The 23,434-nt window shown below is 35.1% G+C and overlaps 1 protein-coding gene across 1 annotated transcript; it reads left to right on the top strand.

Annotated features, from left to right (window-relative positions):
• The first annotated feature begins 17,557 nt into the window (after window positions 1–17,557).
• On the top strand, window positions 17,558–20,627 carry LOC142174882 (uncharacterized). Its single transcript, XM_075241272.1, has 4 exons — window positions 17,558–17,733; window positions 17,781–18,274; window positions 18,592–19,298; window positions 19,494–20,627. The coding sequence occupies exons 1-4, from the start codon at window positions 17,558–17,560 to the stop codon at window positions 20,625–20,627; spliced, it is 2,511 nt and encodes an 836-aa protein (XP_075097373.1).
• The last annotated feature ends 2,807 nt before the right edge of the window (window positions 20,628–23,434 follow it).

Genomic DNA, 23,434 nt, shown 5'->3' with positions numbered 1-23,434 from the left:
AAAAATGATTTTTGAAAACCCAAATTTGAATTCAAAGCTTTAAAGCTTTTTAATGGCTGTCAATGGTGGAATTGCTGCTCTCTTTTCCTTTGCTTTGTATTACTGAAATTTGGGATTGAGAGATAGAGAGAGACGTAGAGAGAATTCTCAATTCTTTGCAAAAACATCCAATCCAAACAAACAAATGTCTTTTGAAAACCCAAATTCGAATTCAAAGTTTCAAAGTTTTTTAATGATTGTCAATGGTGGAGGGGTTGCAGATTTTCGCTGGTTTTAGAAGAGGGAATCGTGGGTGATTGAAGAGGAATTCGTGGGGTGTGGTTTGATACGTGAGTGAGGTGGTTGTAAAGTATCTGGAAGAATATTTAATTCCCCAATTTTAGCGCCCTTAAATAACGAAGCCTACAGCTACAATGATTCCTTATTTAATGAATTGTCTATATTTTGTAGAAATACTATTAGCATGGCGGGTGTAAGCACGTGATTTTTGCCCCTATATGAGAATTACTCCCAAAAATTCAAAAATAAAATGATTTTTCTTGGTGTGCAATTTTGTGGTATTTTTGTGTAATTATTTGTATATTTGTCTGTGCATGTTTATTTGTTAAATTAATAAAAAATACAAAAATATGTCGCATTTTGCATGTAGGATTTAATTATTATACAATTGTTAGTAATTAAGTTTGTTTTACAAAAAATAAAAAAATTACAAAAATAGGCATCGTTTGCATTTTTAGCATTTAATGTCCAAATATACAATTTTACGCTTAATTATTACTTAATTGTGCGTTAATTGTTATTGGGAGTTAGTTTGCGCTTTTATAACTTAATTTAGTTCTTAATAATAGTTTAAGTATTTTTATAATTTAGTTTTAGAAAAATAAAAGAAGAAAAGAGCGCAAAAATACAAAGAATAATCGGATTGGGCCACTTCTTCAATTTCAAACCACAGGCCCAAATAATTGCCCAACCTTCCCCATGACCCGGTCCACTTCAAATCGGGTCGACCCGGTCTGCCCCATTAACCCAAATACCCAACACCCCTTCTTCATTTTTTGTCCAAACACACAACAAAACAAAAAATAGAAAAAAACAAAACCCTAAAAAATAAGAAAGGACCTGCCCCCTATCTTTCTTCTTCTTCTTCTTTTCTTCATCTTCCCAAAAAGCTCTAAGCTCCATCAATGGCTTCCTTCATTCCCCTCATGCCACACACACTCACTCACGACACACACATACACTCACGGCACACACACACATTGTTGCGTCGTCTTCCTCCTTCAACCAAACGACCTTCGCGCTGCCGCTCCATTGTTTTTCCATAGCTGCTGCTACGTCGTCTCCAGCTTTCTTCATTGCCATTTTCCTCCTCGACGACCATAGCTGCTGAACGCAGCAACAGTCGACGACCATAGCTTCTTCAGCTCCTTCTTCACTGCTTCTACTACCTTGTCCGCTGCTGCCCGTCCGAAGCCACCGTCGCGGCTGCTTCCCTTCCTCCTTCCAGCTGCTACTGCTTCATGTTGCTTCTTATTCCTCACTCGACGGACAACTGTTACTGCTTCATGTTGCTTCTTATTCATCACTCGACGGACTGATGTTGTTGCTCATCGCAGCAGTTGCTCCTGCTTCACGCCGCTTCTGCCGATGCTTCTTCTCCCGACGTCCTCCTCGACAAATTGTTGCTGCTGCTCATCGCGACAGTAGCTTCTGCTGTTACTCCTTTCCTCTTCGTTTCGTCAAAGTTCGAAGGTCTTTCGTTGAGTCGAAGCCCGGACAAATTTGTTTACAATCGAGTTCGTCGTTGATTCATCTCCGGTTAGTTGTTTTTTAGTTTTATTTTTTGTCCATATTTCGTTTTATATTTCTCGAAGTTAAAATCGTTAAATATTTGATTCTTGTTTTGTTCATTGTTCATCGTTGAAATAATTTTCTAGTGTGTTCATGTGTTTTGATTGAATTGATTTTCAGATTTCAAATGGAAAGTTAATTAGTGGTTTTTCATGTTTATTTCATGTTTGTTTTATTGTTTAAGTAAGAATTTGTTAGTTTGATGTTTGTTAGATTCAAATTGAAATTTAATTGATTATTTCTTCAATTTGTTTCATGTTGTTATATATTTTCCAGAAATTATTAATGTTGTTTGAGTCATTTAAATCCGTCATGTTTGTTGTTTAAAAAAAAATAGATTCATTCATGTTCATACTTTGTTTGGATGATCTTGAATTCGAAATTTGTATAGTTTGATTTCTGTTTTATCATTTATGATTATTTCCTAAATTGGTCTCATAATCTTGTTTAAAGTTTAATATAAGAATTGTTTGTTGTAATGTTGTTAGAGTTGATTTTAAGTTCAATATTATTGAATTTAGAAATATAAATATACTTGTTTGATTGTTGTTGTTGAATCTGAAAATAGATTTGTTTGTTGCTAAAAATATTGTTCAATCAAATTTTAGTTGTTCTTTGTTGTTCAATTTGTGTTGATGTGATTTTTTGTTGAAATGTTGTTGAAATCATGTTCATGTGATTTGTTGTTGAAATATTGAAGAAATCATGTTCATGTGATTTGTTGTTTGAACATTGTTAGAAATTGATCATATTGTCTATATTTTGGTTAAGTTTGATTAATTGATTGTTATAGCTTATGGGGTAGTTTGGTAATTTGTAGTACGTTCAGGGGTAAAATGGTAATTGTAATAAGGTCGGAGGGGTAGTTTGGTAATTGAACATTTTGTAATTCTTTATGTTAAGCATGTGGGACAAAATGTAATGGGGTGGGTTGTGATATAGTTATTTAATATAAAGGGGGGACAAGACAAATTTTAGTGTGGAGGAATCTTGTATTTGTTTAGTGAAGCATGGGGGACAAAATATAATGGGGTGGGGTTGATATACTTATTTAATGTAATGGGGATGAGTATGAAGATAATGGGTTTGGTAGAGAAAATGGGTTGATTTTAATTGATTAAAAGATTTATGGGATGAGATATAAGTAGAAGTCTTGAAATCAGATTTGGGGGACGGACACAACAGAATACAGATAGAGAGGAAAAAATCTGACAGAAAGAGAATAAGAGAGAGAAAAAAGGGCTGAACATTTAAGAGAGAGAAAATTCCGAAAAAATATTTAAACTTTCAAATAAAAAAAAAAACTAAAAAAATATTCTGCTTTCTTTCGTTGTTTGAAATTAACATTAATTGTTGTTGTGTCATCAAAGCTTGAAGTTTTTGTTTTGGGATTACTGCTCCACTGGTTTGCAAACTCTGTTCCTGGGTTGTTACTGCTGCTGGACTGTTTGTTGCTGTGCTGTATTGTTATTACTGCTGTTGATTCTCATCTTCTTTTGTTTCCAATACCAGGTACACGACTATAATACTAGCTATTGCAAAGCTAATAATGTGGAAGCATGAATACATATGAAGAATGAAATTTTGAAGTTTTAATTTCATTTTTATCTCCTTTTATCGATTGTATTTAAACTATTTCATGTATTACTGAATAATGATTGAAATAAGAAAAAATAACATAAGTTAATCTTTAATGAATCAGTTTGGCAAAACGGGTTAATTCACTAGTTATGAAGGTTTCAAAATTATCAACCGTAGGTTAATCATGAATAAGTAGCTAAATTTAGTTAAGGCATGAATTTGAATTAATTTTCGAAAATTAGGCATTAAGGCATTTGAGTTCAGGCAAGATTAGAAACTTCGTTTAAGTCTAAAAGACTTTCTAAAAAGCTTTAGTAATTATGGTTAAAATCTAGTTTCAAATGGTTGTGAATAATTAATCTCAATAGTTTTTTTTATAACAATGCTGAGTTTTATCTAGCTGTATTTGATTCTTTTTGAATATTAGTTGTCAAATTTTTATTTTATTTATAATTTCGATTTTTTTTAAAAATAAAATTCCTTTTCATCAATATTTGTATTAATCTAGCAATTAATATGTCATGCTTTCTTAAATGAATAAAATAAAAGCTAGTAATTAATTAGGATTTTCTTTCTTTATTTTAGAAACTAATTTTTATAGAAAAATGTAGTCGCTTTAAGATTTGTCCATTTAAAATAAATGAGATGAACCTCGCTTAATAAAATGTATAGATTGCGGGGCCCTCAATAAATGTACATTTAATTGCTTAGAATTCGGGAGGAGCCGTTTAGCAAATTTCCCGGCCCTACCCAAAATAATGATACGCTAGTCGCTTTAGGCGTGTATTTAATAATGTTATCTTCTTAAACTCCGGTGCGTATTTCATGCAACCCAAATCCAAATCCCAAAACATTGAATAAAAATGTGTTCCGGATTGCGGGAGCATTTCATGTGACGTAATCCAAAGACACGTTTTAAACAATGTTCACATTCTTGTAAAAATAATAATAACAATAATAAAAGTGGTAAAAAGATAAAATTTGCACATGAGCTCATAATTGTATAAAAATCAGATATTTAAGCCAAATACGACAGTTGAGCGACCGTGCTAGAACCACGGAACTCGGGAATGCCTAACACCTTCTCCCGGGTTAACAGAATTCCTTATCCGGATTTCTGGTGCGCAGGCTGTAATATAGAGTCATTCTTTTCCTCGATTCGGGATTAAAATTTGTGACTTGGGACACCCTAAATCTCCCAAGTGGCGACTCTGAAATAAATAAACAAATCCCGTTTCGATTGTCCTTTAATTGGAAAAAACACCCTTGTACTCCCGCGGGGGCGGAAAAAGGAGGTGTGACAGCGGGTAATATGCAAACTATGAACGTTTGGTAATATCGTTTCCTATATGGTATAAGAACGAAAATTTCCCTATTTGAAATATATAAAATATAAAAATTATACGACACAAAAATATCAAGAAGAGTATCCAAGCTTAAAGTTTATTAAGCTCATCATATTAAAAGATCAAAGTCTTAAAACGTTAATTAATTTTAAAAGTTTAATTACTCTTAATATTTAACTAATTAATATTGGATACGAATTGTAGATGTAGATGAAAGTGAAGATATTAAGACAATCTTCTCACAGGCGGATTCAAATGTGTTTGATGAAGATGATGTGTTGGATATCCCGTAAGCATCATGGACGTTCTCTTGAATAATTTATTTTGAGTTTTGACTTTTAGTGAATGAGATATTAGTCTTGTCTTTTACTTTTTTAGTGTTTATCATATATTGGAACAGTATAAAATGTTATTAAATTTTGTGAAACTTTTCCGATAAGAATTTTTTTTTAACTTTTAAATATTTATCTTTTTTAGGTTAGAACTTAAAGAAAAAATATAAAATTATATTATAAAAAATAATGGGTCGGCCTATGAGGGCCCGCAACCCACATAAGATTAGGGTGGGCTGATCATTATAAGGCCCATCAAAATGGTGGGCTAGCCTAGCCCAACCCGTCAATTGCTAAAGTCCACGTGGGCTGGACTGGGCTAGTCCGGCCCCGCTCATATTGACAGCTCTATGGACATGGTTAACCCTCATCTGCGTTGATGGGAGGTAACAAACCCGGTGAGATAATTTAAATGAGCACAAGCTAGTCAGACACTACCTTGTAAAACAAATATTTACTTGGGCCAACATTCTTGGACTTTTCATAAGTGTTTTTTTTTGTAAAATATATATATATATATATATATATATATATATATTTGTCGATGTCTTAAAATAGTGACAAAGAAATAATGAGGGAAATTCAAGCAATAGAATGGCCAAACATGGAATTAATCACTAAAAGGATTGATTTCTATAAATTTACAATTATGATATTTTTACAGCAGTGATTATTTTTCAGACTTCAGTGTGATGGATAATAACCTTTGATTGTGATATTAATTGATGATTCTCGTTGATTTCACGTGTCACGCAGTTAAATTGGAAAGCAAAAATGTCAAAAACAACAACAAAAATTATGATACTTAGTGAAGTAATATGAACTATAAATTAAAAGAAGAAATAAATACTTGCAATTATAGCCACAATAAATTTATTACTAGATAGCACTTTATGAAAATTTTGAACTGTGACCTTAAATTAAAATAGCTTACCCAGAATAAATTTTAACATATGATAGAGAGTTTTTTTTTTTTTTTTGATGAATTAGATCAAGATTCCAAATATAATTACATATAATTAAATTGTCCTGTTACGTACTTGTCTAAACAGCTAAACTTCTTATGCCCATGATATTCATGAATTATTATATTTAATGTGGCTATGTGTTGTATTTTTAATATCATAAAATTTCAACCGAAGATAAGGCACAACGAAATAAAATAAAATAAAATAGAAAGATACACAACCACCTTCATCGACACAACTAGTTTTATATATTAATTTCTTGGTAGTTGGCCATCTATAATTCCATAATTAGGAAGATCGATTTTATGGTCCATTACAATTGTTCTTTTAGTTATATAATCACTTAACACGAGAGAACACAGTCAAATATAATGCACAAGATCAATAAATAAAACATATGAGATCTTTGTAGATTTTTTTATTCAAATTATAAATGATCATTTCCTCCGTCTATTGTTAATTAATAGGTGCTTTGCATGTATCCATATTCCAATTTGGCATAATCACATTTTGAACACGTTAAAGATGAGTTCAATTTTTTTTTTAATTGCTTGGTCACAGGATATTATAATTAATATAGACAAAGGTCAGTTTAGATATGCTTCTTCATGTTATAAAATTTAGTGTACGTGGATTAGATCATGATCATAGAGTTATGCTATATCATGATTTCGTGTTTTTATTCTTTTACAAGTCATGAATTGGTATTTATCCATTTCATTTATTCTTTCAAGTAATTCCTATGTTCTTTATATTACAAATTTAAAGCTAATTACCTATTTCTTAATAATCTAAAGGTTAATTACTAACTTATTTTAATATGAACATAATAAGTATTGCATGTATACTTCCCTATTGAGATACACTCCCATGTTTGATTTTTTAAACATAATTCTGAAAAAAGATTCGTGTATTTATTTCTTGCAAATTGATTTTAGATAAGAAAAAATTTCAGTGATTTTCGATTTCTTGATTTCTTGTTAACGTTTGATTCGAGCACAGATCGATGAAAGTTTATCTAGGGTTGCTATGGAGTTGTTGAGAGAGAATATAAGCTTAGCTTTTGTTAGATTGAACTGAGATGAAAAGTATTTGTGTCTAAACAATACTACTCTAACCCGATGGAATGGGCCAGCCCAATACTTATAATAGAACCCATCTAACTGCTATGTACCACAATAAATACAAGGTGGGTTTATGGGCCCAAAGAAAAAGGAAGAAGCCCAAGCGGCTAAGTAATAGCATTGTCATGTATCTCAACACCCCCGACAAGTTGGAGGGTGAGATAACCCCCAACTTGCGAAAATGCAGATGATGGACAGCTCCCCCCAAAAGTTTAGTGAACATGCCAGCAAGCTGAGTGGCACTAGAAGTGTGGAGCAGCTGAAGCAGGCCCTCATTTAACTTGGTGCGAAAAAAATGGCAGTCTAATTTAATGTGTTTGGTGCGCTCATGGAAGACAAGGTTCTTAGCAATGTGGATGGCTGCCTGGTTATCACAAAACAAACTAACATGAGAAGAAAATGTAATGCCAAAATCAGAGAGAAACCTGCAAACCCAAGTAATCTCAGCAGTTTCCTTACTCATAGATCTGTATTCAGCCTCAGTAGAGGACAAAGACACTACAGATTACTTCTTTGACTTCCAGCCGACCAGATATCCCCCCAGTAAAATGCAAAACCCACTAATTGACTTCCTAATATCCGAGCAAGAGCCCCAATCACTATCAAAATAAACACTGAGAGAAAGGTCAGGAGAGTTACTACATAAAACTCCAAAATCAAGGGTACACTTGAGATACCTGAGCAAACGCAAAGCAACCTGCATGTGAGAAAGACAAGGTTTCTGCATAAACTTGTTTAAGTGTTGTACTGCAAAATAAATGTCAGGTCTGATATAAGTTTAGAAGTTGAGCTTACCCACCAGACTCCTATAAGTCTCAGGATTAGGCATGGGATCACCATGATCAACCTGCAACTTTTCATGCATTTCAAGAGGGGACACCACTGAAGAACAATCATAGGAGTGGAACTCTTTGAATAGATCATGCACAAATTTTTTCTGATGCAACATCACTCCACCCTCAGAATACAACAGTACAATACCTAGAAAATAGTTAAGTTGGCCTAAATACAATACCTAGTAATGATGATGTCATCAAGATATACCACTAAGATCAACAATGCATCACCAGAACCTTCAGTAAAGAGTGAGTAGTCATTGAACGAGTGTTCATAGCCTCTAGAAGACAGGGATTGGGATAGTTTGGCATATTTGAGATGAATCTTCAAACGTCTTTATGGTCTAAAGTAGTGTTAACCTAGGTTTACCTAATTAATAGAGATGCATACCATTGCCTTGAATCTTATCTCAAACCATATAAAGACGTTTTGAGCTTACAAGAGGTGGAAACAGAAGTAGAACGGACAGTCCGTGAGCTAGCAGAAATTGAAAGACCAGGTGGAAGTTTCATAAAAACTTCTTCATCCAAGTCCCCATGCAAGAAAGTATTATTAACATCTAGCTGAAATAATGGCCATTTTCTTAACAGCTACATCAATTAAAATTTTAACAGTAGACATTTTAAATACAGGTGAAAAGGTTTCATGAAAGTCTATGCCTTCAACTTGTGTATCATCCCTTACCGCAAGCCTAGCTTTATATATTTATATGCTCCTATCAGCTTTATACTTAATTGTGTATACCCATTTGTAAACAATTGGCTTCTTGCCCTTAGATAACCAAGTACCATTATTCTCCAATGCCTCAAACTATTGTCTGATAACATTCTGCCACTCAGGGATAGTTGCTGCCAGAGAATAAGTAGTAGGCTCAAATACATGATGTTCACTAGAAATAGACACAACACTTGAATTGGCAGACCTGAAGCCATGTGTTGGTAGGGTGAAGACATAATTCTGCACATAAAAAGGAGGATTATAAGGTCTAGATAATCTCCTTAAAGTAGGGAATTCAGATTTAGGGAAAGGAGAAGCGGGACTATGAGAAGGAGGAGAATTGTGCATATGTACTTTAGAATCAGATCAAATAGAAGTAGAGGGATGAGGAAAGATAGGAGGTGCAACTGATGGAGTACGGGAGAAGAAGTCATGGATCAACGAAGAACTTTGCTTAACAGAATGCTCAAAACAGGCAGAAAATGATAAATTTGACATGGTAGGGGAAACAACGCCAGATTGAACTAAAGGGAATACATGTTCATGAAATATAACATCTTTGGAGATAAAACATGTTTTATTCTGTAAATCATATAGTTTATAGGCTTCTTCCCCAAAAGGATGGCCAATAAACACACAAGGAATGACTCTAGGCTGCAATTTGTCCCTATGAGGTTTTGGAACAATACAGTAACATAAGCATCTAAAAGCTCTAAGATTTGAGTATGTAGGGAGTTTGTTATACAAGATTTTATAGGGACTCCTGTCCTTTAATATACTAGAAGGGAACCTATTTATCAGGTAGGTAACTGTGAGTATGTAGTCTCCCCAGAATCTAAGAGAGAGACCCGATTGGAAAAGAAGAGCTCTTGCAGTCTCCAAAAGATGTTTGTGCTTCCTTTATACAACTCTATTCTATTGTGGAGTATGAGAACATGTTGTGTGATGCAATATTCCTTTTTCAGAGAATTTTTTTGATCAAACAGTGCTGGATCCCAACTCTAAGGCATTGTCACTTCTTACATTCTGGACTCTTTGGAATTGAGTTTCAACCTTGTAAATGAAGGCTTTTAAGAGATCGAAAGCATTGCTTTTGGCTCCCATTAGGTGAGTTCAAGTGGCTCTTAAAAAATATCAACAATGGTCATAAAATATTTGGAGCTAGTATACGTAGGTGTGTGATATGGACCCCAGGTGTCAATGTGTATTAACTAAAAAGCTTTTGTGGTTTGTATACTACTATCAGAAAATGATAATCTTGTTTGTCTAGCTAGTGGACATATTAGGTAGGAAAAAGACTATTTTTGAATATAACTGTGACTCAAGCATAGAAATATGTTTCATTCTAGAAAAAGGAATATGCCCAAGCCTATAATACCAAACCATATCTATTTTATTGATATTACTCAGAGTTGCATCAGTATTTACATGTGTTTCATCAGCAACAACAACATTTATATTCTTTACATTGTCATGTATCTCAAGAAAAACACAGGGGAAGTAACAATACAGGAGGAATAGGATGTGGTACTGGTAGAAGCAACAGGAGGAAGGAAAAGTTTGTAGAAGTTATGGTCCAGTTTACCAAGAACCAGAGGCATCTTTAGAGAAGGCACAAAGAGTTCTGGTAAACAGAACAATCCTATTTTATTGTTCTAACAACTTATGAACCGAAATGAGATTATATTGAAAATAAGAAACATAAAGTACATGATGAATTGTGAAATTTGAAAATAAAGTCAAGGATCCTACTAAATGAACCTTGACTTTGTAACCATTTGGGAGAGAAATCAGACAAGACACAAGTAGTGTTTGTAGATTAAAGAGTAAATCTTTATGAGAGGTCATGTGATCAGAGGTTCCAGAATTTATAATCCAAATAAAACTATCTACTTGTGAAATCATGCATGGCTTGAGCAAAATACTTTCTGATAACAGCTTACCAGCAAAGTTAGCAGAAGTCATTAGAGTGGAAGTAGATGAGGAATCAACAGAAATATGGGATTGTTGTAGTAACATCATCAGCTGAGATAATTTATCTTGTGTCAGACCAGGAACCATTGAAACATTACTAGACCCAGATGGCTTGACAGACTCAGAACCCATATTAGAAGCCATATTAGGAGGAGGACTAATAGAGTTCACTTCAACATGAGTTGTAGTTTTTCTACTGCTAGGCCTTTTTGTGAACTTGAAGTTAGGAGGATATCCATGTAGTTTATAGCATTTATCATTGGTGTGACTTGGTTTCTTACAATATTTGCATTTAATAGGTCTTTGAGCATCCAAATTAACTCTGGAAGGAAACCCGTGTTTGGATACCCTAACATTGAAAGAAGCAGATGTAGGAAGAAACTGAGGAGAGGTAGAGATCTGCCTCTGCTTCTCATCTGACAACAATATACTATAGACAATGCTCACAGATGGAAATAGTTTAATCATGAATATATTATTTTTGGTCTACACATATATATCATCGAGACCCGTCAAAAACGGATACACCTTTTGAACATCATTATCTTTCTAATAGTCAAAATTAAAACCACAGTTGCTCCAAGACCTGACTTTACTAATTGACAAGACATCAATTTCATCCCATAACTGCTTGATTTTGTTAAAATAGAAGGCAATATCAAGTGATCCTTGTGAGATGTGAGCTAGCTCTTTCTTAAGCTCAAACACCCTTGTAATATCTGACTGACCATATCTTGCCTCCAACTCACTCATTGGAAAGTTCAAAGTACTCAACACTACGAGCAATGTCTTTAGACAAGGAGTTAGTTAACCAAGAGACGACCAAATCTTTACACCTCTGCTACTCTCTCGCCAAGGGAGAACTATCAGGAGGCCTAACTGAGGATCCATTAATAAAATCCATCTTATTTCTAATAGAAAAAGCCACAAGGATAGTTCGTCTCCAACTTCCATACCTAGTACCATCAAAAGAAACAAAAACTAATTAAGACCCTAAAACACCAGATGAATGCACATAAAAAGGATGACATGGGTGCGTATAATCATTCTCGTGAAAAACATAAAGAGAGGTAGTAGGGCGAGTAGTTGGTAACACGGATGGGAAAATATCATCATTCAGCATTTTGTGCACAATTAATCAGAGAAAATTACACAAACAGTCAAAAAATGAGAAGAGATAACTAAGGTTACCAAACTTCCTTGGCGGCCGGAAAGAATAACGACATTGAACAGAAAAACTCACTGACGAGGATACAGGCGAACCCTAGCTGAATGTACAGTTGCAGAAACCACCAAACCCTAGGTTGATGAAGACTCCTTAGAAGATATCGACTAAATTTGGTCTATCACCAGAAACAATCAAGTACCACTAGAAAACACTAATTCTGACGTTAATGTCGGAGAATATCGTCCGAAATTGCCACCGAAAATGAACGAACAACAGAATATCAAAATTCCAATGAAATCACGCGAGGGCAATATCGGACGAGAGGTAATTACCCGATCTATCTAGATCTGGGCTCTGATCGATGAAAGTTTATTTAGGGTAGCTATGGAGTTGTTGAGAGAGAATAGAAGCTTCTAGATTTTATTAGATTGAACTGAGATGAAAAATATCTGAATCTATATAATATTACTCTAACCCGACGTAATGGGCCAACCCAATACTTATAATAAAGGGGTTTTGACACAGTTACCCACAAAAATAAAACTATTTACCCTTGTCTACCCATTTGTTTTCCAACCCATAAACTAATTATATTTTCTACCCATAGTAGGTTTTGTGGGGAGTTTTTTCTTTATTCTCCAACTCTTTTTTATTTTTATGCTTCTTTTCTTTTCTTTTTTCTTTTCTCCTTTTCTTTTTTCTCGTTTTCTTCTTATTTTTTTCCTTTTTTCCTTTTCTACTTTCATTTAATTTCTTTTTTTATATTCTTTTCTCTTCATAATCTAATTTCATTTACTGTTTTCACTATTTTTTTTATATATTATTACTAAAGAAAAATCAAATTGTGTACCAATTAAATGTAGCTAATACAATCAAAAAAATATTAACTAACATATGATACCGGTATAGTATATATGTATACCAACAGAGCATATGATTGCTCTAGAATATTGCTACAACTACCTGCAACTATACTACTGTACCAAAACATTAAAGGACGCAATAAAAGTATGAGAAAATTACATACTCATGTTGCAAGCATTCACAAAACAACTTGCTCACTCCATATACTAACATGGTATATAGTTTTATGGGGTCGTTCCAACAGTTGCATATAATTATAAAACTATTACATAATACACATAATTTATGTCCATCGTCATACAAAAATTCCAGCACTGCAAATCATGTTCATATAAATAATTTCATAATAAAATTCTCTTAAAATGCAGCTAAAACGATCAAAACAAACTACCATATGATACCAATATGACATATAACTATACCAACATGGTATACATCTTTACTGGTTAATTCCCGACAACTATATGACTATATTACTATTACATAACACACATGCATAAAGAGAAAAATAAAAAAATAGTGTACCACATATTAATATAATAAAGTATTTCAAGAAATTGTACTATATTACTATTATTAAAAGAAAATCAAATATTGTATCAATTAAATGCAGCTAATACAACCAAAAAATAATTCAACTAGCATATGATACCAATATAGTATATAACTATACTAATAGGGTATATAGTTGAAATGAATTGTATACCAAAATGGTATATTTTTATACTATTTGGGTATACAATACAAATTCGTCATCTTCTCTAGTTCAACTATATTTCAACCCAAATTTGTAAAATCTACTACAAAATCTCCATCAAATTGACTAAAACTTTAGCTACAACCTTCAATCAACTTTCCAAACAAACTCATCCAGGATCGGATCAAAATAATTAAATACTCAAACAAACCAAGTTATGAGTTTCAAGTTTCAAGATCCTTCAATGATGGATTTAATTTTCCTTCAATAAAATCTTTGAAAAATAGCATTAACATCATAATCAAAAAACAATACCCAAAAAGATAGGTTAAAGTGTTTGCCTTCTCTCTAGGAAGAGAAGGAATAGTAATTCCGTCATCATTTTCCGGTCATAACTCCGGCATCCGGTGGTGGAACTAACCAAACTTGGTCTCAAAAGATACATAAATTCCTGAAGAATATTACCCTAAAGGTTTCAACTTCAGATCTATAGTCAATTTTTGTAGATCTTAATTTTATTTTCACGAGTACTGTAGCAGACAGTGTTCTTCATTCAATTTCAGCGATTCATCCAGCGCTACTTTTCAGCACAACAGCTTGTTTTGATAACGTGAAAATGTTCTCTTCTCTTCTAAGATTGGTTTGAATTCTAAGCTTCATTTTAAATCGAAATTACTATTTTTTACAGTTTGGACTGTGAAATTGGATTCACAGCCATAAGCAGTAAGTAAAGTGAAGCTAATTCGAATTACAGCACCATCGTTTTCTTGCTAAGCTGCTACATCTTTGTCATGTTGTTAAAGTGCTAAAGAATTACATCTGTAATGAACACACAGGCAGGTGGCCAGCCACCTTTTGTGGTTGTGCTGCCTACCAAACCTCCTCCAAACAATGCACAAACATCAGGGAACACAAATAACAACAAACAACCGATGGATTACTCCAAAATTCTGAAACTTTGCACTTTAAATGCTGCAATGCATGAGCAACAGGAAGTTGAGCCAATTCTCATTCGTCCACCTACAATATTGAATGGAGAACATGTTATTCAGTTCACTGAAGCAGAAGTAGAAAGGATGGATATCATCGAAGGATTACAATATGCAATAGTTGGTAAATGTTCTTATGGCAGCCCAGAAATTCAACAACTGCGTAAGTTAATACCAATTCAATGCGAAATTAAAGGTGAGTGTAACATTGGATTTCTAAGGGATAGGCACATCTTGATTAGATGACGTTAAGGCAGGACTATCTTCATTTCTCATCAAAAACTCATTACATAAAGGACAGGGATGGCTATCAATATCAGCTTAGGCCATTGATTTACGACTCAAAGTTCAGAGCATATGAAGAAACACCCAAGGCAATGGCTTGGATTTCATTCCCAGGTCTATTGCCAACCTTTTTTGTGAAGGAATGTCTATTTTCTCTAGCTACAGCAGTAGGTAAACCTATGCATCTAAACATGGCAACAATTAATAAAACTAGACCTAGTTGTGCTAGGGTGAAAGTACTAGTTGATCTAATTGCAGATTTGCCTAAAAAGGTGAGGATGAACATATTCAATGAAGCTAATGGAACGACAAGAACTGAATGGGTAAGAATTTAATATGACATGCTGCCTAAATATTGCAGACATTGTAAACTTCAAGGGCATGATCAATTTGAATGTTGGAGGATACACCCTGAACTATATGTGGAGAAGGAGAATGTTAACCAAGCAAATACAGCTAAGAAGCAGGACATAGGGAACTCACAGCCTATAATGATTTTATCTAGTGGAAAGGTCATGGGTAATGTGAATGTTACAGCAAAAGAGTAATGGAAGGAAGTGAAGGACAACAGAGTTAGAAATGTAGTAAATCAAAATACTAGTCTCAATAATAATGGAATGGAGATGGCACTAACTAAGCAGCTTGAAAACAATAAGAACAAGGAGGGTACAAGCACTGTAGATAAACAAGCAGAAGCACAAAGCAACAGTGGTAAGGAATTGGTGGCAGTAGATAATGAAGATAATGATCATGTTCAAATAGCTAACAAGTTTGCAATATTACAAGGGATGGATGAAGAGGAAGAACCTGTTAATCAATTGGCAATAGTGGCAGCTAATGTAGCAACAAACAGTTCAACAGTTCATAACCAAGCATCTACAAAGCAAAAACCAAAACATATGGTCAATAATGAGGGAAAGCTAAATCTAACAGCACAAGCTTTCCATCTTAACTCATCGAGTATTGGTTCGACTAATGGTCTAGTCAATGGAAAGGAGGCATCAAAAGCAAAAAACGATACGGCACAATGGGTAGAAAGAAGTTTCAAGGATAAAACAGGAGATGGAATAGTGAAGATCAATACATCATGCCGAGAAAACCCATCACAAGATACATTTGTAAACAAGGTACTTAATAAAACTCCAAATTCTCAAGCATAATGGTCAAAATCGTCTACATTTAAAGAAAGAGTGCAAGGCTGTGAAGGCAGGCTATGGGATGCACAAAGGGAATACGATTCAGAGGAGAACGAAGTACCACTAGGAGCACAAGCTGATGAGGAACTAAATGACAAGGACAAAGAAAAAGATGAGCAAACTGTAAATGAGCAAAGTGTAAATGGAGAGCTCCATGACAATGACAATAATTCAACTGGTAATTTTTTAATAATAGGAGGATTAGAAATTGTTGAGCACAACAATAATTATCAGATAGTAGAAGTCACAGAAATTAGAAACTATGAAGGAAGAGGCCCAGAGGTAAATGATCCTGGAGGAACAAAAGACGATAAACTTCAGAAATCACAAGAAGACCCACAAGGACACAACCCAACAGAGAAGGAGAAACAGCCAAAACAAAAAATAGAAATAGTAAATGTTACTGTTACATTGGAGAAAAAGCAGTTGCAGCTGTTAAACGAGGAGAAGAGAAGGCCTTGGTCCCTAAAAAATGCATTTGGAGCTATATCAGGAGGGAAAGAAGACAATGAAGAAGGAGAAGAACCTGGTAGATCAGGATACGACATGGATCACGAATCGACTACCCAACACCTTATGAATGCTGCAAGGCAAGGTGACTTATCACCTACGCAAGTGAAAAAGGCAAAATCAGCAGCAAAAGGTAAGAAGAAGCAACAAAAAGATAATTTTGCAGCACCAAAAGTTGGGGTGCACACAAGGAGAATGCTAACTAAATCTAACAATCAGTGATGAATGCTCTCATTTGGAATATAAGGTCAGTCAACACACAGAAGGCCTTTGAAAGGTTGACAAAAATGCACAGGCAAAATCACTATGAATTTGTAGGATTAATGGAGCCAAAACAACAAGCAAAAAAACTGGAAAGGTACAAAAACAAGATAGGACTTGCACAGGCAATTTCAAATGTTTCCAACAAGATCTGGGCTTTCATAGATGAGGTATTTGAGGTAACTGTTATGTACAATATGGTGCAACAATTAACACTACGATTGTTTCATACTGAATCGCATGTGGAGTTTGTCCTAACATTGATATATGCTAAATGTGATGCAATTGAGAGGATAGAATTATGGGATTCATTATATGCAATGGCAAGGGATATGGATGCACCATGGCTTGTAGGAGGTGATTTCAATGTAATATGGGATGAAGAAGAGAAGTTTGGTGGGCTACCTGTGTCATTGAATGAAATTGATGATTTTCGACACTGCGTCAACACTTGAAATCTCTTCGACCTTGGATTTAAAGGCAAAATATTTACATGGTGGAATGGGAGAGCAGAGGAAGACTGTATATTCAAAAGGCTAGACAGATGTTTGGCCAATGTTGAGTTCCAACAAACATTTCCAAGAATAGAGGTGCAACATTTGTCAAAGACCGGTTCTGATCATAGTCCAATGTATCTGAAGTGTGATATTGAGACTCCACCAATAAAAAAACCTTTTAAGTTCTTGAATTTTTAGGTGGAACATGTGACTTTTAAAGATGTGGTGAAAGAGAATTGGACAGCTGATTTCAGTGCAAATCCTTATATTCTTTTTAATCACAAGTTAAAAAAATTAAAGAAGGCTCTTTCATTGTAGAGTAAAGCTACATTTGGAGATATTTTTCAAAAGATAGCAAGCATGGAGGAGGTAGTGATGGTTCATGAAACAGAATTTGAAGCAAATACTACAGGGATGAACATGGAAAGGCTACAAAAGGTTCAGGCAGAATTGATCAAATGTCTTGCACTAGAGGAGAAATATTGGCAACAAAAGGCAGACATGACTTGGTTCAAGGAAGGGGATAGGAACACTAAGTGAGAGGTAGGAGGAAGAGACTTCAGCTTAACAAAATTCAAAATAGTGGAGGAACCTGGATTGAAGAAGAACAAGAAATTGCAGAAAAGGCTATCAAATTCTACGAGGAACAGTTCACAGAAGCAGCTACTCTTTCATCATTTGATATCGTAGAGCATGTTCCTAATCTGATTAACACTGAGCAGAATGTAGAATTGATTAAGCAGCCAACAAAAGAGGAGGTTAAAGTGGTAGTACTTGGACTTAATGGTGATAGTGCTGAGGGACCAGATGGTGTGACAGGAAAATTCTATCATTCTTGTTGGGACATAATAAGGGATGACCTGTACGACATGGTGAGGGCTTTTTTCAATGGTTATGAGCTACCCAAGTGTGTAACACACACCAACCTAGTTCTGCTACCAAAGAAAAAAGAAGTTACCACTTTTTCTGATTTAAGACCAATAAGCCTCAGTAATTTTTCTAATAAGGTTATATCGAGGGTGGTACATGAAAAGCTAGTGAGATTTCTCCCAAGTCTGATATCAGAGGAACAGACAGGTTTTGTTAAGGGCAGAAATATAGTAGAAAACATCCTTCTAACTCAGGAGATAGTGACTGACATTAGGCTTAGAACTAAGACTGGACCTAATGTCATCCTGAAGCTAGATATGACCAAAGCTTATGATAGATTATCTTGGCTACTCCTAACCAAGGTACTGAGAAATATGGGATTCACAAAAAGGTTGATAGGGATTGTTTAGTTTCAAATAATTGGTATTCTATTCTAATCAATGGTCAAGCTCATGGGTTCTTTAAGTCCTCAAGGGGAGTAAAATAAGGTGATCCTGTATCTCCAACTTTGTTTATATTGGCAGCAGAAGCATTATCTAGGGGTCTCAATGCACTTCATACTAACCTGTATTTTTGTGGATTTGGGATGCCAAAGTGGAGTCCAAAGATCAATCATTTGGCGTATGCAGATGACATGATTATTTTTTCATCCTCAGATGAAACATCTCTGATGCTGATTATGCAAGTGCTGAAGGCATATGAAGCTGCATCTGGGCAGCTTGTTAACAAGACCAAATCAGCTGTGTACCTGCATCATTTAACAGACATGGAAGTGATCAGCAAGGTGGAAAGGATCACAGGCATTCATAGGAATGATTTCCCTATCATATATCTAGGTTGTCCTATATTTTATGTAAGGAGAAAGTTGGAATACTATCAGCCCCTAATTACTAAGGTAATGGACAAACTGCAATCATGGCAGGGCAAGTTATTATCAGTAGGGGGCAGGGCAGTTCTCATATCCCATGTACTGCAAAGCATGCCTATGCATCTACTATCAGCGGTAAACCCTCCAAAGTATGTGATAAATAGGTTGCACAAATTGTTTGCTCAGTTTTTCTGGAGCAACACTGTAGGAGGAACTAGTAGGCATTGGGCTTCATGGAATACCTTATGCATGCCAGTTGAGGAAGGAGGAATAGGTTTCAGGTCACTGCATGATGTAGCAAAGGCATTATTCAGCAAGTTGTGGTGGAATTTCAGAACAAAACCAAGCCTATGGAGCTCTTTCGTATGTCAGAAATACTGTAAAAAATTGAATTCTGTAATTGTTCCATGGAAAAGGGGGTCTCACATTTGGAGAAAAATGTTGGAATGCAGAGATCTGATTGAACGTCAAATCCTTTGGCAAACAAAAAGGGGATCCTCACTATTTTGGTATGAAAACTGGACAGGTCTTGGGGCACTATATTTTTAAGTTCCTCAGGACTTTGGCATTGATGAAAATGTACATAATGTACATGATGTTACCTTAGATAGTGAGTGGGATGTGGACATGCTATTTGAAATGCTTCCTGAAGACTTAGCAGTACACATTCTGGAGAAAATCAAACCACCTTCACCTCAGCAGGTTCTTGACATACCTTGTTGGATGCTGGAAACAAGAGGATATTTCAGTGTTAAGTCAGCATGCGAGTATACGAGAAGAAGAGACGAACCAAGAACAACTTATAGGATGATTTGGGTAAAGGGTCTGCCTTTTAAAATAACATTTTTCATGTGGAAAGTGTGGAAAGCAAAGCTACCTTTAGATGATTTCTTGAAAAGGGTAGGCTACTGCATGCCATCAAAATGTTGGTGTTGTGTACAGCCTGACGAGGAATCTCTTCAGCGCTTGTTTTTTAGATCAGAAACTGCAAAGACAACTTGGAAGTATTTTCTATCGAGGGCAGGAATAGCTGTGGAGGGACTTACATTGCATCAAGCAATCACAAAATGTTGGACTGCAAATGTGTGCTTAAAGCTCAAACCAGTAAAGCAAGCACTCCCCTCATGCGTAGTCTGGCAACTTTGGAAAAGAAGAAATAGTATGAAGTATGGTGATGTTGTGACAACTAGCAGGGTGATTTATCAAGTTTCATCAAATCTCCAGGCATTGGTGAAAGTGAGAAAGCCTAGGATGGACATGGTACCTCACAAATGGCAAGATCTATTAACTATGATGGAAAATTTCACTCCTAAACTTAAGGTTACAAAAGTCATGTGGGAATTTCCAAGTGCAGGATGGCTAAAAGTTAATACGGATGGTGCATCGAGAGGAAATCCAGGCAGGAGCTCAATAGGTTTTTGTATAAGAAATGAAAATGGTGACATAGTCAAGTCAGTAGGAAAAGAGATTGAGGAGACAACAAACACAGTAGCTGAAGCGAAGGCGGTAGAAGCACTAAGGTTCTGCAGATTTCAACAATACTCTCATGTATGGCTTCAAACTGACTCAATGTTATTAAAAAAGATAATGGATGGGATCTGGAAACCATCATGGATCATATCTGAGGAGGTAGAGGAAATGATGCAACTAATGAATGAGGGCAATTACACAGTTACTCATATTCATAGGTAGGGCAACAAGCTGGCAGATCACTTGGCTAATTATGCTTTAGATCATGGAGAAATAGAATGCCAACAATTCTGGCATCTAGATGCACAGGGAAGGAAGTTGGTTAATGAAGATAAACTGAAATGTCCAAGTCTAAGGGTGAAGGTGGACATGAGATAAGAATCAAAGAGAAAAGGAAGAGCAGGAGGCATGTCAACTTAATCGACCAATATATTCAAATCCTAAGGGAGGAGGATATAATGGTTGGTATTTCTAACTATCTTTTCTCTAGCGCAGGTGACACTACGTTATCACAATGCTTATGGCACTCCATGCTGCAACTTTTCGAGATAACTTATGCTAAAGAACAAAAACACATCAATAATCGAGCACAACAACAAAGACTAATGGCATTGGAAACCCAACCAGCATGGGGTGATCGTGTTCTTTCAGTTCATTGGATATACAACCAGCATGGTGCAGAAGTGTTTAATATCACACGCACGGTTCGTTTAGAGACAAGATCTGGGAATATAAAAATGATTGCTCTTCATTTTGAGCACAACAAGAAGCAAATGGCATTAGAAACACAACTAGCATGTGCAGAAAAAATATTTTCGAGAAAAGCTAGCAACAAAGGCCAATGCAGCTTTGTATATTTCTTTCGGATTCATAAAAGAATCCACTTTCGTGGAAGGCCAATGCAGCATGTGTTGCTTCAATACATTTTCGGATTCATTAAAATAATGTGTACACATGGTTTAATGTGGAAGGCATGACAGACAACACATGTTGTTGGGCAAAGGAATCAAATGAAAAAGTGGAATGCACATGGAAAGTTATCTAGGATACATAAAAGCATGCAATACTCTAGGATGAAGGTACTCTGGGATATATTTCTTTATGCTGCAGCTGTAGGTGGAGCTCACGTGCATTCCAGCACAAAGCTGTCTCTATTCATCAGCTCAATCGAGGAAGCAAAAGGATCGCAGCAAGGGGGACAGAAGGTGCGGATAACGCACGACAACAGATGTCATGCCGTGCGGATGTCATGCATGTTTCCTGTTGTCAAACGTTATGCGATCAACATGTGGGAGTGATTTTTGACGAACGGAACCTGGCAGCCTAACAAAAATCAGGTGGGACGTGATCGAGTAGGGAGGCTCGGCAGTTCCAATTGGAATTGCACGCCGAAGACTAATGCTGAAAGTAACTCGATGATGGAACAAAAAGGTTGGATCTAACACCAGCATGCTAGGGATTTTAGAGGAGCTCAGGTATATATTTGTTTTAATGATGGAGGATGAAGGGAACTCGATAAGATCTGGTCAAATGAGTGCAAACAAAGTACAACATGCGTTTTTGAAGCCTTTCACATGCACATTCTTGGATGCAGAATTGTATTACAAAGTTTAATAGCATTAATGTGATATCAATGTTGAGTGCAACACTCAACTTTGATAATAGGCTATTTGTTAATTTCAAACTTTATTCCTTTCAGTTCGTAGGATATAATGACATTGTATTTTGTCTTTTATCTGGTTATTAATAAAACTAGCCCTAGGTGTTTGCCTAGCGGATTGATTAAAAAAAAAAGAACAATACCCAATAAATTCCAACACCAAATACTTCAACACACATGAAAATTCAAATTTTAGTTAGATAGTATCTTTTTTTTAAAACTTTTAAAAGATAAAATAAACTATGGAGCACAAAAAATAGGGGTGATGATAGCAGAAAAAAGTACAATACTAACAACACTGCCCACTATTGAGAAAAGCTAAATATTCTTTGGTTTCTTTTTTGGATTCACACTTTTGCTGCTTAAATTAGATATGTTCATCGCACGCGAGAATTGGGTTGGGCGGGTAATTAGTTGTAATAGAATAGATATTGATGTAATTACTTTTAAAATGGATAATTACTGGTAATTACTTTTGATTAGATAGGTATATAGGGTAGTTTTCCCTAATAAAACCCATTCTGCTATGTAACAAAATAAATACAAGGTGGGCTTCTAGGCCCAAAGTAAAAGAAGAAAGAAAAAGGAAGAAGCCCAAGCGGTTATGTAATAGCTTTGTTATGTATCTCAACAAAACTTGAATATAGAACAAAAATAGAACTTCTAATATGAGATTTGGTGGGAATACAACAAGAGCAAGTACAGTTATTTAATTACCTCACGGGTATTTTTGAGATTAAAAAAAGCTAATTTAGTGACTTGAAAACATGAAGTAAGTACTTCCATCAGTCAAAAGGTTTGTCTATCCTTGTTACTTCGGTCCTTTTAACAAGAATTTACTTAGTTAAAAGCTGAAACTTTGTTATATTAATATAGACCTATAATCCCATCGGGTGGATTAAACGGATATAAGGAGTACGTGTTAAATAAATTTTATCATTAAATATATGTTTATATGAGATGATATGTCAAATGGATTTTTTTTATTTTTGTTGGATGACTTTGTTATTCTAAACCAAACAAATTAAAGTGACTTTGATAGTGATATTCTCATAAGTTAAGTGACCATCTAGAGAATAAACTCTCCGAATGTAAGTGGTGCTCAAAAAGAGGAAAGCCCTCACTCGTGGTGCTCAATAAGTCAGATGGGATGTAAATTGACCAAGAAAGTATTGTGAAGTCTCCATTTTAAAATAAACTATTACTATTACTCTGTAATAATACTTGTAAATGCCTAATTTTTGATTTTCTTTTTTCTTCTACAGTATATGATTATTGTGTGTGCATTTATAAATTTATGAATTATATTTCAGTTTAATTAGTTTGTTAAAGGGGTTAAGGGATTGGGTTTATCATTTTAAAGTCAAAA

The sequence above is a fragment of the Nicotiana tabacum genome, chromosome 20, assembly GCF_000715075.1.
Source record: "Nicotiana tabacum cultivar K326 chromosome 20, ASM71507v2, whole genome shotgun sequence".
NCBI lineage: Eukaryota > Viridiplantae > Streptophyta > Magnoliopsida > Solanales > Solanaceae > Nicotiana > Nicotiana tabacum.
Note: the sequence above shows the minus strand (reverse complement) of the source record. Positions and strands in the feature narration are given on the sequence as shown.